This window comes from Suricata suricatta, chromosome 17 (assembly GCF_006229205.1).
Source record: "Suricata suricatta isolate VVHF042 chromosome 17, meerkat_22Aug2017_6uvM2_HiC, whole genome shotgun sequence".
NCBI lineage: Eukaryota > Metazoa > Chordata > Mammalia > Carnivora > Herpestidae > Suricata > Suricata suricatta.
Genome location: NC_043716.1, coordinates 25,139,999 through 25,153,816, shown reverse-complemented (window position 1 = coordinate 25,153,816; position 13,818 = coordinate 25,139,999). Strand labels below are relative to the sequence as shown.

At 35.1% G+C, this 13,818-nt stretch overlaps 1 protein-coding gene across 1 annotated transcript in view; it reads left to right on the top strand.

Annotated features, from left to right (window-relative positions):
• The window catches only part of MED13 (mediator complex subunit 13), a 112,316-nt gene that overhangs the window by 44,194 nt on the left and 54,304 nt on the right, over positions 1-13,818 (top strand). Inside the window, exon 9 of the mRNA XM_029926723.1 lies at positions 2,673-3,356. Coding sequence (XP_029782583.1) covers positions 2,673-3,356 — 684 coding nt within the window. The remainder of the gene's footprint in view (positions 1-2,672; positions 3,357-13,818) is intronic.

Sequence of the window (13,818 nt, the reverse complement as noted above, 5' to 3'; positions counted from 1 at the left end):
TTTTTCTGTGTTAGCACATATAGAGCAATTCTATTTTCTTTTCTTTTTTTTTTTTTAAGTTTATTTATTTACTTTGAGAGAGAGAAAGGGAGAGACAGAATCCTAAGCAGGCTCTGCACTGTTAGCACCATGGGGCTCAAACTCAACGAACTGTGAGATGATTACCTGAGCTAAGATCAGGAGTTGGATGCTTAACTGACTGAGCCACCCAGATGCCCCTCTCTTTTTTCTTTAAGTGATTCTACTCCATAATACTATGAGGCATGATACTTATTTTTTGAGAGACAGAGAAACAGAGTGTAAGTGGGGTAAGGGCAGAGAGAGAGGGAGACAGAATCCAGAGGAGGCTTCAGTCTCTGAGCCGTCAGCACAGAGCCTGACGTGAGGATCGAACCCACAAACTGAGATATGAGCTGTGCTGAAGTTGGAAGCTCAACCAACTGAGCTACTCACACACTCCTTGCTGAAGATTTTTAAAGCAAATCTTAAATATCATTTCACTCCTACTTCAGTATGCAACTCTAATATTTTAATTCTGTTGTTAATTGATAATCTGTTGCTGTTTTTTTTATATAACTATAATTCCATTATCACACCTAATAAAAATAATAGTATTTTCTTGGTATCATCTGATGTCTTCTACAGGTTGTTTCAGAAATATCTTTTTGAAAAAAAAATGTGTATTTGATTGTTTGACAAGAATCCAGACAAGGAGTAATCATTGGTGGTGTTAAGTCTTCTATGACTCTGTTGTAATCCCCTACCCCATTTTTAGGACATTGGCTTGGTTGGAAGAACTAGGTCAGGTGTCCTTTGGAATGTCTCACCTTCTGTATTTCTCAATTTGTCATATATTGTAACTTGTTCTTCTGGTGTCATTTAATTTTTTTTTTATCCCTTGCATTTCTATAAATGGAAGTTAGCTCTAGAATTGTGCTGTCTAGTCCTGACAGTGTTAGTGACCACTAGTGGATATTTTAAATTAAAGCATTTGGATTTAAATACAATTAAAAATTCAGCTTCTCAGTTGCACTGGTCATATTTCAGGTCTTCAGGAGCCACATATAGAACATTTCTGTCATCACAGAAACTATTGTTGGACAGTGCTGATCTAGAGGCTTAATGAATTCAGGTTCAATATTTTTGGTGAGAATACTTCACAGGTGGTGCTGTGTTGATTTGTATTTGTCACGTCACATCAGAAGACACATGTCTGGTTGTTCTACTTGTAATAATTTGTTGAGATGGAGAAGGTAATGGTCAGCCTGACCCTTCCTTGTAAAGCTTACCATGTTTAGCATGAATAAAGACAATTTTCTTCTTCCTATGAAATCTCTAATCTTTCTTTTTCTTGACTTATTACACTGGCTTTAACTTTTTATAAAATTTTTGAATAGAAATGTTGAGTTAATATTCTTGCTTTGTTCCCAGTTTTAGGGATAAGTTATTCAGTCTTTCATCATTAAGTATCAAACTAATGTAATTTTTCATAGGTGTCCTTTATCAGATTAAGATTAGTCTTTGCTTTTTGAGTCTTTCTATGATGAATTATACATTGAATTTTGCCATGTTTTTCTGTATTTATTGAGATAATTATATGGCTTTTTCTTTTCTGTTAATGTAGTGAATAATACTGGCTTCTATTGAATGTTATACCTTAACATTCCTGGGACATGCTTTAACTTCACATTCCTCCACATTTTTTTTCTAGTTTCTTAGTTAAAAAAATATTAAATACGTCACTGTCAGTTTAGCTTGGAAATCTCAAAGTGCACAGTATTTTCACTCTGCTGAAAGAAATCTTAAACTCTGAACAGAATTACTAGATTTTTAGATAGTTTTAAGTTTTTCAGCTTAGAAATTACTTCACATTATGTGGGAGAAAATTTCTTTAGGCACTTTCCTTTTTCTAGTTAGCAGATTTGTTCTATAGTGGTAAGCTTTGGGAGAAGGAAGGTAGATATGGTGTGGTGCCCACCAGTCAGTTGCAGTGCTATCCAGAACGATAAACTTCGTTTCTGTAGAGTAAGTTTTCTAACACCTTGTTACAGGATTGTAGAAGACTGAGCTTAGCCAAGCCATTGTTTTGTAGGTAACATTCATAAACGAATAAATTTCAGACCTTTTTAAACCCGACTTTATCTTAACTAGAATTTTGTCTCTTGATTTGGACACTAAAATATTTAGGTTATGTAAGTAAACCATCTTTGGTTGTCTGATCACATAGCTCATTTAGAGCAGAAGAGAATTGGCTCTTAGGAATCTTTCTGCAGTTCTTAGTTTTAGGTTGCTCAACAAAGTATTTTTTTTAATTAAAATTGTTTTTTAATGTTTATTTTTGAGAGAGAGAGTAATCAAGAGCACAAGTGAGTGGGGGGCAGAGAGAGATACAGAATGTGAACCAGGCTCCAGGCTCTGAGCTGTCAGTACAGAGCCGTATGCAGGGTTCGAACCCATGAACCATGAGATCATGTCCGGATTTGAAGTTGGACACTTAATTAACTGAGCCACCCAGGTGCCTCAAAGTATTTTTTTCCATGTACATTCAAATAATTTTACTTTTAGATTTATATGTAAAAAAATATATATATGGAATGTCTAGTAGTGTTTACTTGTGTACTTTGATGTATTAATGATACTATAAACATTAAACCTTTCTTCTAACTTTTTAGGCACAAAAATCTCAAACCAAGAAATCCTGGGCAACAAGGACAGGCGCCATCTTTAAGTCAGCAACAACAAGTACTTCCCAAGCACAAGACCAATGAAAAGCAAGAAAAGAGTGAAAAACCACAGAAACGCCCCTTGACTCCTTTTCACCATCGTGTTTCTGTTAGTGATGATGTTGGCATGGATGCAGATTCAGCTAGCCAAAGACTTGTGATCTCCGCTCCAGACAGTCAAGTGAGATTTTCCAACATCCGAACTAATGATGTAGCAAAGACTCCTCAGATGCATGGCACCGAAATGGCAAATTCACCTCAACCACCCCCGCTTAGTCCTCACCCATGTGATGTGGTTGATGAAGGAGTAACTAAAACACCTTCAACTCCTCAAAGTCAACATTTTTATCAAATGCCAACACCAGATCCCTTGGTTCCTTCTAAACCAATGGAAGATAGGATAGACAGTTTATCTCAGTCTTTCCCATCTCAGTTCCAGGAAGCTGTAGAACCTACAATATATGTCGGTACAGCAGTAAACTTGGAAGAAGATGAAGCTAATATAGCCTGGAAGTATTACAAGGTCCCAAAGAAAAAAGATGTAGAGTTTTTGCCTCCTCAGCTTCCAAGTGATAAATTCAAGGATGATCCAGTTGGACCTTTTGGACAGGAAAGTGTAACATCAGTTACAGAGTATGTATTTTTTAATAGTCACTATTATAATTTAAGGGTGGAAATGATGGAAGTTCTTAATACTAGGCCTCCAGAATTGGCTTCAGGGTAGGATTTACAGTAATAAATCCTTTTAAATATTAGTTTTACATAATTTCTTTACTGTGTTCTCAGGGAAACTTATGAAATATTTCAGTCACAAAAAGGTGGAGAAAATAATAGCACTTATCCATCAAACAACTTAAGGATTTTGAATATCATTAGAACTTCTGTGTACTATATTTTTTCCTCCATTCTTCCTTCCTCTTTCCTAAATTTGGTGTTTTATCATTTCTGTACATGTTTTTCTTCATGTAGCTCTAATTCATTTTAATTGCTTTATAGTATTTGTTATGAATATGCATAATTTATCTACTCTTAAAATGGACATTTTGGTTATTTTCAGTTTTTCCCAGTTAGATAGGATGGACTAGTGAACTTTTTTGTACACATTTCCTTGTGTACTTGTTTAAGATTTTTCTAGGGACTGCATCTCAAAGTGGAATTACTGGGCCATGGGGTTCGTCCACATTTGGCATTAAGGGTCATTGCCAAGTTGGCTCTCCAGCTATACCAGTTTATAACTTCATCAACCAGCAGAGTATGAGAATGATATTTTCATCAGTGTTTGGTATTAGGAGCCTTCAACTTGGCTAATTTTCTATATGCAGAATGTCATCTTACTGTCTTAATACATGTTGTCAGGATTCCCAGTGAGACTAAACATCATTTAAAATGTTATTTGGGCATTTAGATTTTCTCTTCTGTGAATTGTCTGTATATCCTATCTTTTAGTCCATTTCCCCCCAATTTTTGGCCATGTTCTTTCTATAAATCATTAAAAATGTTTTTAAAAATTAAAAACATTTTTAATGTTTATTAAATTTTTTAAAACGTGTATTTATTTTTTATAGAGAGTGTGATCAGGGGAGGAACAGAGAAAGAGGGAGACGCAGAATCCAAAGCAGGCTTCCAGGCTCTGAGCTGTCAGCACAGAGCCCAAAAAGCCAGAACTCAAACTCATGAACCATGAGATCTTGACCTGAGCCAGAGTTGGGACACTTAACCTACTGAGTCACCCAGGCGCCCCCTGCCTATTACAAAATAGTATTCCCTTCTTAATGTTCAGTCAATTTTTTTCTATCTTTTTCTTTACTATGCTGCTTCTCATCACATAATTTATTAATTAATTTATTTAATTTTTTTTAAACACTTATTTATTTCTGAGGGGCAGAGAGAGAGAGAGGAAGACACAGAATCTGAAGCAGGCTTTAGGCTTCATGCTGTCAGCACAGAGCCAGACGTGGGGCTCGAACCCACAAGCTGTGAGATCATGACCTGAGCCAAAGTCAGACACTTAACTGACTGAACCACCCAGGTGCCTCTCTCATCACATTTTAAAAATATAATTATTATTTGTTCATACATGTTTTAGAAAGAAGCATTAGGGGGGCTGATTGGTAGGCCTTACTCATTCAGTAGATTGGTTTTTTACTATGTACTAGTTTTATGCACTGCTTAATGATAATGCAGTTGGGATATTTTGGAGGGGAAACCTGGTGCCAAAAATTGCAGAATAAGAGGATCTTGCGCCTTCACCAGGTTTTTGGAAAAGGAGCCCTCTTGTTCCTCCATTTTCAACTCTTATTTTTCATTTCTGTCTAGAGATAGAGGTTCATATTTTCTCTGAGTTTTTTGAGCATTTTGGCTCTCCTGTTGTTTGTATAGGTTCATCACTTCCTCTTTCATACTCTAGGCCATGCCCTTTCTCTGCTGTGTTTTATTGATTTTGAGTTTCCCTGAGACTAAGTAAAATGTCTATCCCATTTCTAAGCTTCCTTTCATTTTCCCTACTCTTAAAGAATTATTCTCTTATAATATTCCTTATTATTTTAGTAAACCTGTGTACCTTTATCTAGCTACTTGAATCTTAAAAGTATTCTAGTTTTTTTTTTTTAATTAAAATTAATCTGGGTTTGAAATTTAGGGATATTTAGGGTCCCCTTTGATGATGAAAAGCAGCTAGCTTATTTAACTGGATGTCTCTAGAAAGCAAATGATGTCTTGGAGACTAGTCTTAAAAGATCTTAGTCTTATATGTGCTGGATATAATATAAAAGTCCTGAGCTCTTGCTTGAAACTACTGTTCATTTCCTTGTTTCTGTACTTCTCCTATACATATATTCTCTATAAAGTAGAGTGATCATTTTAAGTTAAATGTTACATTACTCATTTGCTGAAAACCCTTCAGGAGTTTCCTTCTACATTTAGGAAAAAAATCCAGACCTTTTTCCTCATCTGTAAGCTTCTACCCAGTTTCCTGTCTAGCTAGTTTTTCACTCTTACCCTTTTGCTTTCAGCTTTCTTGTATTCCTTCAGAAAGTAAAGCTCATTCCTAATGGCCTTTAGTTCTGTATTACAGATGGGTGGAACATCTCACCCTTTTTATTCAATCCTACTGAAGAGTTACCTTCCCAGGAGGTATTTTCCTGACCATTTAATCTAAACTATGGCATTTCTTTACTCCCCAAATCACTACCTACCTGTATACTGCTTTCATTTATTCCATATATATATATATATGTATGTATCATCCAAAATTATCACGTATTTGCTAATGATCTTTTCCCTGTTAAAATGTGAGTGCTATGAATGCAGGGGCTCTCTGTCTTGTTTATTGCATTGCTGTGTTCCTCCAAAATACATACACAGATACAAACTTGCTTAGAACAATTCTAGCCCCACAGTGGAGATTCAGCAGAAATTTGGATAAATGAAACAACAATATGTTCCTAGGGTTCCTTTATGATTTTAGAACATGTTTTCTTTCTAGATTATATTTTCTTATTTAAAAAGAAGTAATGTTAAGGAGGAAAAGTAGTATTATGAATATTTAAAAAACTTAAAGGGTGAGTTTACGGGCACATTGCATTTATAAGATCTAAGAATTCTAGCCATAACTTTAAATAATGCACTTGTGTGCATGAGTATCTGTAGGTGAAATGAAATCAAGGTTTCTCAGAAGTTAGGGGGTGCCAGGGTGGCTCAGTCGGTTAAGCATATGACTTTGGCTCAGATCCTGGTCTTCACAGTTTGTGAATTCAAGCCCTCCATCAGGCTCTGAGCAGTCAGCACAGATTCAGATTCTAGGTATCCCTCTCTCTCTGCCCCTCCCCCACTTGTGCTCACTCTTGTGTGCGCTCTCTCTTTCTCAAAAATAAATAAACATCTTTAAGAAAGTTACTATAGTTGGGGGCCTCTGGGTGGTTCAGTGGTTAAGCGTCCGACTTTGGCTCAGGTCATGATCTCACAGGTTCATGAATTCAAATCCTGCATTGGGCTCTTTACTGTCAGTTCAGGGCCTGCTTCAGATCCTCTCTTTCCCTCTCTTTCAGGCCCTCCCCTGCTTGTCTGTTTGTGTGTGGTGTGCTTGCTCTCAAAAATAAACATTAAAAAAAAGTTAATACAATTTAACCTTAGAATCTGTTTTGAAATTGTTTGACATTTTTCTCATTGAATAAGAACGAGAAGAAGTATAATGTGGAAAGGTAGCATGCAGAGTAGAATGGTGCTGGGTCATAATTTATGTAAATTAAGGAAAGACCACTTGTTCCTGGTCACCATTTTTTTCTGCTTCATGAAAAGAAAAGACTGAATAAAAGGTTGGTGTTTTTTTTTTAATTCTGTGTGTCATGTGAGTATTGTTTTAGTTACACTAGTTACTAAAATGTGTATTTTGTTAACAATTTACTTTTGGATAGAATCCTTTTATTATAATAGTAGATTAGAGAATGGAAAATATTCAACTGTCAGAGGTTTAGCTGCTTGTTATATGAACTAAAACATTTATGGAATATAATAGTTCTATACTTGATAGAAGTTTTTTGGTTTTATGTTTTAATCATCTGGATGATTATGTCCTTGTAGTTCCTCTTCTATGGCAGTAGTTCTCAACTGGGGCAATTTCTTACTCCCCCACTCATTCCTTCAGGAGACATTTGACAGTGTTAAGAGATAATTTAGATTGTCACAAGTGGGAGTGTGCTTCTGGCACACTAGTTAAAGGATCTTTCTTAGTTAAAAGTATCTTGTTTGGATAACTTAGTGATTCAGGTACCTACCATTAATATTACTTGAGATAGGATGTCGTGAGGATCATCACTCAGGTGATGTCCCCTGTCATAAAATAAATTCTATGAATTAATCTCTCTTGATGGCATTTAAACAGCCATCTTGAATTTTTTATAGAAGTATTGTATAGGTTTAAAGATAGGATCTGATCAAACCTTTTTTAATCATAATAGTCCAGTCAGAAGTCTAGATTACTTTATATAATAAATTTCTGAATTTATATTACCTAATAAGATGAATTACCTGGTAAATTTCTATTCTTTTTCCATACTCTTGAGTTTTGAAAGTATATTTAAATATATGGCAGTTAATTAGGGGGCTATTGCAACTCCTACATTCTTTCACCCTTCAGAACATTATCTTTTTAAATTCCTATTCTTCAAATATCTATTTTATCAGTTTGAATAAAACTGAAGTTTTTCTAATATGCAGGATGCTGTAAGGCATTGTTGGAGTATACAATAAATTTGTTCCTGGCCCTAAATGAAATTATAATCCAATGGAAACTCACATTCTCTGATAAAAGCAACCATAAAATATATTAGGGATGGAGAGCAAGAGTGAAGAATAATTTAATTCCATTTATGAAGATCCAGAAGTTTTATGTACTTTGGTATGGATAGATTATATGGTGTTGCTTAGTAGTTTGCTATGCCATGATGAGAAATGAGACCTGAAAGGGGGTGGGGCTATATCATGAAATAACAAATTTCTGTTTATGAAATACTATTTATGAGCTTATGTATTTTTCTTGAGAAAATAGGGGCACTGTTGCACGTTTTTTTGAGATAGATAAAATAACAGTTTTGGAAAATAATGATTTTAGAAGTACTAACCAAGTACCATTATTGAAAGATTATTTGAAATGAAGAGATTATTTGAAATAAATATATATGAAAGGACATCATTTTGGACTCTTGAGTGGCTCAGATACAAGGGGATACAGGGCCCTGGGAAATTAGAGATCAGAGAGATGTGTGGATTTTGTAGGTGGAGAAGAGACAAGAACTTTATAACCAGTTGAATAACACAGGAAGGGAGTAACAGGAGAGTTAAAGACCTGCATATTTATTTTATGAGGGAAAGAGGAAGAAAGCTTCTACGCTTTCACTCACTTTGAGCTAAATTAAGATTTATATAATTTTTATGGTTTTTTAAAAGCACAAGAAATTATTAATCCCCTGTTACCATGAAGGAGAGGGATTGGGAAATTTATATTTCAACTATGCCTTTGTATACAATATGACTTATTTTTTATTTTTTGAAATTTAATTTTTTTAATGTTTATTTTTCAGAAAGAGAGAGTGTGCACACGTGTGCGCATGAGCTGGGGAGGAGCAGAGAGAGAGGGAGACATAGAATCCAAAGTAGGCGCCAGGCTCTGAGCTGTCAGCACAGAGCCTGAAGCGGCTCTCAAACCCACAAGCCACGAGATTATGACAAAGTAAGACACTTAACCAGCTGAGCCATCCAGGTGCCCCAGTGTACAATATGACTTTTAAATATGTGCTTGTAGGGGTGCCCGAGTGGCTCAGTCAGTTGAGTGTCCGACTTTGGCTCAGGTCATGATCTTGCAGTCCATGGTTTCAAGCCCCGTATTGAGCCCTGTGCTGACAGGTTGGAGCCTGGAGCCTGCTTTGATTTTGTGTCTCCTTCTCTCTCCTCCCCTGCTCATGCTGTCTCTCTCAAAATAAACATTTAAAAAAAATTTAAATATGTGTTTATAATGCATACACATTGTAAACTTAAAAAAAAAATGTTTTTAAGTTTATTTATTTTGAGAGCGAGAAAGTGTGAGCAGGGTATGGGGAGAGACAATCCCAAGCAGGCTTCTCACTGCTCAGAGCATGATTTGGGGCTGGAACTCACAAGCTGATATCAAGAGTCAGACAAGAGTCAGATGCTCAAATGACTGAGCCACCCACGCATCCCCACGTTGTAAATTTGTGAATTCAAATTGAAGAGCCTTCTGAAAGATTGTATTAAATATTTGTGGGAAACTATTAACCCAGTTGGAGTAATACATAATGAATAAAGGGGCAAGAGTCTTTTTTTTTTTCAAAGGGGCAAGAATCTTATCAATAGAAATTTAAAAAGGAACTTTTTTTAATAAAAATTTTGTAGGCGTGTGCTTTTTTAGAATGATGGAGAAATTTGGATGTTTGTTTTATTCATGTTAAGTGAGAAATCAATTTCCATTTGTTATAAATAAAAGAAGTTTTCCATTGATTGCTGTTAAAGAGTGCTTCCATAATAGGTGGATAAACAAAAGAAACTAGTGTTCTTAGTTTTTCTAATGAGTTTTAGATGGTGATGGCTGACTAGTACAGAGTAAGAGGATTCATCACTTCTAAGCATTTCCCCTTATTCTTAGATTTCCATGTGGTGCAGTTGATGCCAGATTTTTAAGCAGCTACTCTAAAGCAAAATTCCGTTTCTAATTTCTTAGAATTTAGTTTGGGGAGAGAGGGGTCACAGGATCACAGGATATCCTACATACCAGATATACACATCTGTGGCAGTCATCTTTTTGCTTCTAATTGTTTTGTTTCTTTATTGGTTAATGCTAGCATCTATTTTCAAATAGTGGCTTTTAAGACCTTATAAGCTTTAGGGGTGCCTGGGTGGCTCAGTCAGTTAAGCATCTGACTTCAGCTCAGGTCATGATCTTACAGTTCATGGGGTCAAGCCCCACATCAAACTCTTTTGACAGCTCATCTGGAGCCTGCTTCAGATTCCGTGTTCCTCTCTCTCTGCAACTCTTACACTGGTACCCTGGTGTTCTCATTCTCCCTCTCTCTTAAAAAAAATTAAAAAAAAATTTTTTAGCTTTATGAGTTTTAAAGATAACAGTTTCTGCAAAGAAACATTACAGTATTTTAAATATCCTTTTACAAGGGTTAGCACTTAGTTCTGGTAGTATTTGTGATTGCTTAAAATAGTCTTCTATTTTGATTCGAGGGAAACATTTCTAAACCCTAAGCACAGAAAGAACTATACTTGAGCATAGTTTTATCATGTCTTGTTCTATAGTAAGGCTACATCTGGATATCTTAACTATAGTGTTCATCAATAGAACTAGCTCCTATGTTGCATTAGTGATGTACCTGATTTTTATATTGTATATATTATACAGTTACAGAGTGCATTATTTGATCTCTAAAAGATAGTTTCCAGTTATTTTGTTGCATAGGAGTCAATGGTGAAATAAACTTGTTTTGGCTTATTGTAATCTAAATCTTTTAAGTAAGTCTTATTTGATATCTTAATACAATAAAGCTATTCTTCTTAGAGCTAGCTTGACTCAGTTTAAGGATTGATTCTGAATAGTAGACATGGTACCAGAAAAGAAAATAGAGGATTTTTGATATTTATTAAATTAATTTGTTCCTTAACATTTCTTTCTATAACTTATCTTCTTCTATAATTGTCAATCCTAAAATACTGTTGTATCTTGTCTGCAAGAATTTTTATTGAATAAAGGCCTTAACGCATGTGCTGCTCAAAGCCATGTTAAATTCTCTACAAGTACATTTCAGGACAGAATGTTACTGTTATAGTAAAAGGAAAGAGATACAGTTAATGAATAACAAATATAGTTTCAATTTGCTTTGGGCTTTGCAAAGCTTTCTGTTCGATGCTGTACCTAATTCTCTTCTAGTTTGTCTGTATTTAGCTCTATATCTGATTGAAACTATCTCTGTAGTTTGGCTATATGTGAAAGTTTCTTTTAGAAAAGGAGAGGTGTTATTCCTGTTTCACAAAAGTATATACTTTATGATGATAGTGATGAAATAACTTTGAGTTTTTAATCTGCCATCTTTTAAAAATCACAGTTTTTTCTATTATCAGTTTTAAATATAGAAAGATGTGTAATGTAAATAATTTATACTTTAAAATATGTTGTGACTTGATACTCATGATATTATTGACTACATTTAAATTCTTTGCATATCCCAATGTCTGTGAGAACCATTCAATAAAATAACAAATTGTCTTTAGGCACTGCATTTGGTTTACTCATTTTTATTCTTAGTAGAGCCCTGTGCAGGAGCATTGGTTCTTTTAATGTTACTGCACACTAGTTTAACTACCTATGTGAACGGTGTGGCAGTTTTCCTGCTTCTGCCAAAGGACAACTTAATATGAAAAACAGAGCTGTTTTATGCACCTCTACACAGTGTAGTAGTATCTTTTAGGTTGGTGGTGGGGAGGAAAAATGGGATCTTACTACTTTTCTTCTATTGAATATGCATACTTAAAACCTTTCCAGCCTTAACTTTGCTACTATGTTACCATAGCAAACCATTTCTTTCTACAAAATTTGCACATCACAGTCAGCATACTCTTCATTTTCTGTCTTAGAAGGTTAATTTAAGTATTGATTAAGAAAACATGTCAAAGTAGATAAACTACTTTGAAGAATTTATGTTGGTATCTAATAGTTGAACTAACAGTTTTGATCTAATATGGTAAGGTACAGTGCTACTCTTTCAGAAATACCTGTTCATTCATTTATAGAACAGAAGTATTCTAACAATTAATTGTAAAACATACCCCTGTTGACTAGTTAGCACCATGTTCACATGGAAGAAAGTTTATGTAGAGTTGGAATTTTAGTTTCAGGGATAAATCTGGGGCATATTGGGAATAACAATGACATGATATTTGATAGCATGTTTAGAAAATATCAGGGCTTTTTTTTTTTTTATGGCCTCTGTTTCAACCTTAGTTTATAGAGTACTTTTAGTGCTGGGCGTTGGTGAGTAGATTTAAAGCCATGATATCCTGTCATTCAACGATTTTATAAGCTAGCAAATACCTTCACCTTTATTGCCCCCAAATCTTACACATCTTAAAATTTTTTGGTCTTAAATTGTAGGACTGATAAGTGACAGCAGTATCACTTTCTGATGAATGAAGATGGGTTTATTTCAAAGTACAAAATACTGTATTTTAGGATTATTAATACATCCACAACATCACAGTCCTCTGTGGTTTTTAGATTTCATGTATTCATTTAGGAAATCCTTACTGAGTACCATTTTTTAAATTAATTATTGATTGAGTACATATCAGGCACTGTTCTAGGCATTTGGGATAATTCTATAAACAAAGACAAGATCCGTGTCATTTAGGGGCTTCTGTTTTAGTGAGAGTAACAGTCAACTATTAATATAAGCAAGTTAGATAGATTTTAAAAGATAAGTGGAGGGAAAAATAGAGCAGGGCAAGGGGGGATCAGTGTTGAGATAGTTGGGCATTTTGCGTTTTCACATAAGGTCTTCTACATAAGGTGACATTTAAACAAAGACTTTTAGGAAGTGAAGGAGTTGGCAGTGCAGATATTTGGTGGAAGAATCCTCCAAACAAAGGGAACAGCCAGGATTGTGTCTGGCCTGCTTGAGGGATATGAAGGAAGGTCTTGGAAGCAGAATGAGAGAGGCAGGAGTAGAGTAACCAGATAAAGTGGAGAGGCAAAGAGGAAAAAGGTCATGAAAAGCTTTGGTGTAGAATGTTACAAGGAGTTTGGTTTTTATTCAGAGTAAAATAGTCCTTGCAGGATTTTGATCCTGGTCTGACTAGAAGCCTGGCTATTTCTTTCTGGCGGCATGGAGTCTCCGCTTTACAAACTATAGAGAACATGAATTTGGGAGTCAAAAAGTATCTTCCACAAACCAAAAACATCATTCTGTGTTCACACTCACCAAGCACCCTGGTCTTCAGAGTTCAAAAAAGTCTTGATGCTTTCCAGGATTCTGGTGGTGCAGATCAGCTTGTTGTTTCTTCTTTCTCTTACCCTTAGATTTCATCTTTCTTTGGTCTGACAGTTTCCACTAGTTTCTCTTTCTAACTTCAGTGTTGTCTCACAACTCTTGTTTTGTTGTCCTTTGTCATTTTATTGATTCTAGTCACCATGTGAAACCATAAGGCTGATGATAAATATAAATACATATTTTTCCAATCTGATCAGAAAAAACCTCTGAGGTGCTTGAGCTGAAACTTCACTTGACATTATAAAATGTCTTGCCAGAATTAATAAGTTACAATGTTGTTTTCATGAAACACAAACTGGGTCCTTATAATTTTATAACTTTATCTACTCATGTCAATGGGAAAGGATAATCACTTTCATTGTATAAATTGTATAAAACTAGACTTGTCTCACCACATAGCCCACAATTTTGAGAGTTCCCATCCTGGAGCAATTTTGATATAAGAGTCCCTTTCAAAAAAATTTTTTCCTTTTAGAAAGTCCCTTTCAGTGAATGGATTTGGACAAGTTAATGCATGTGAGGATTTGGGAACAGAA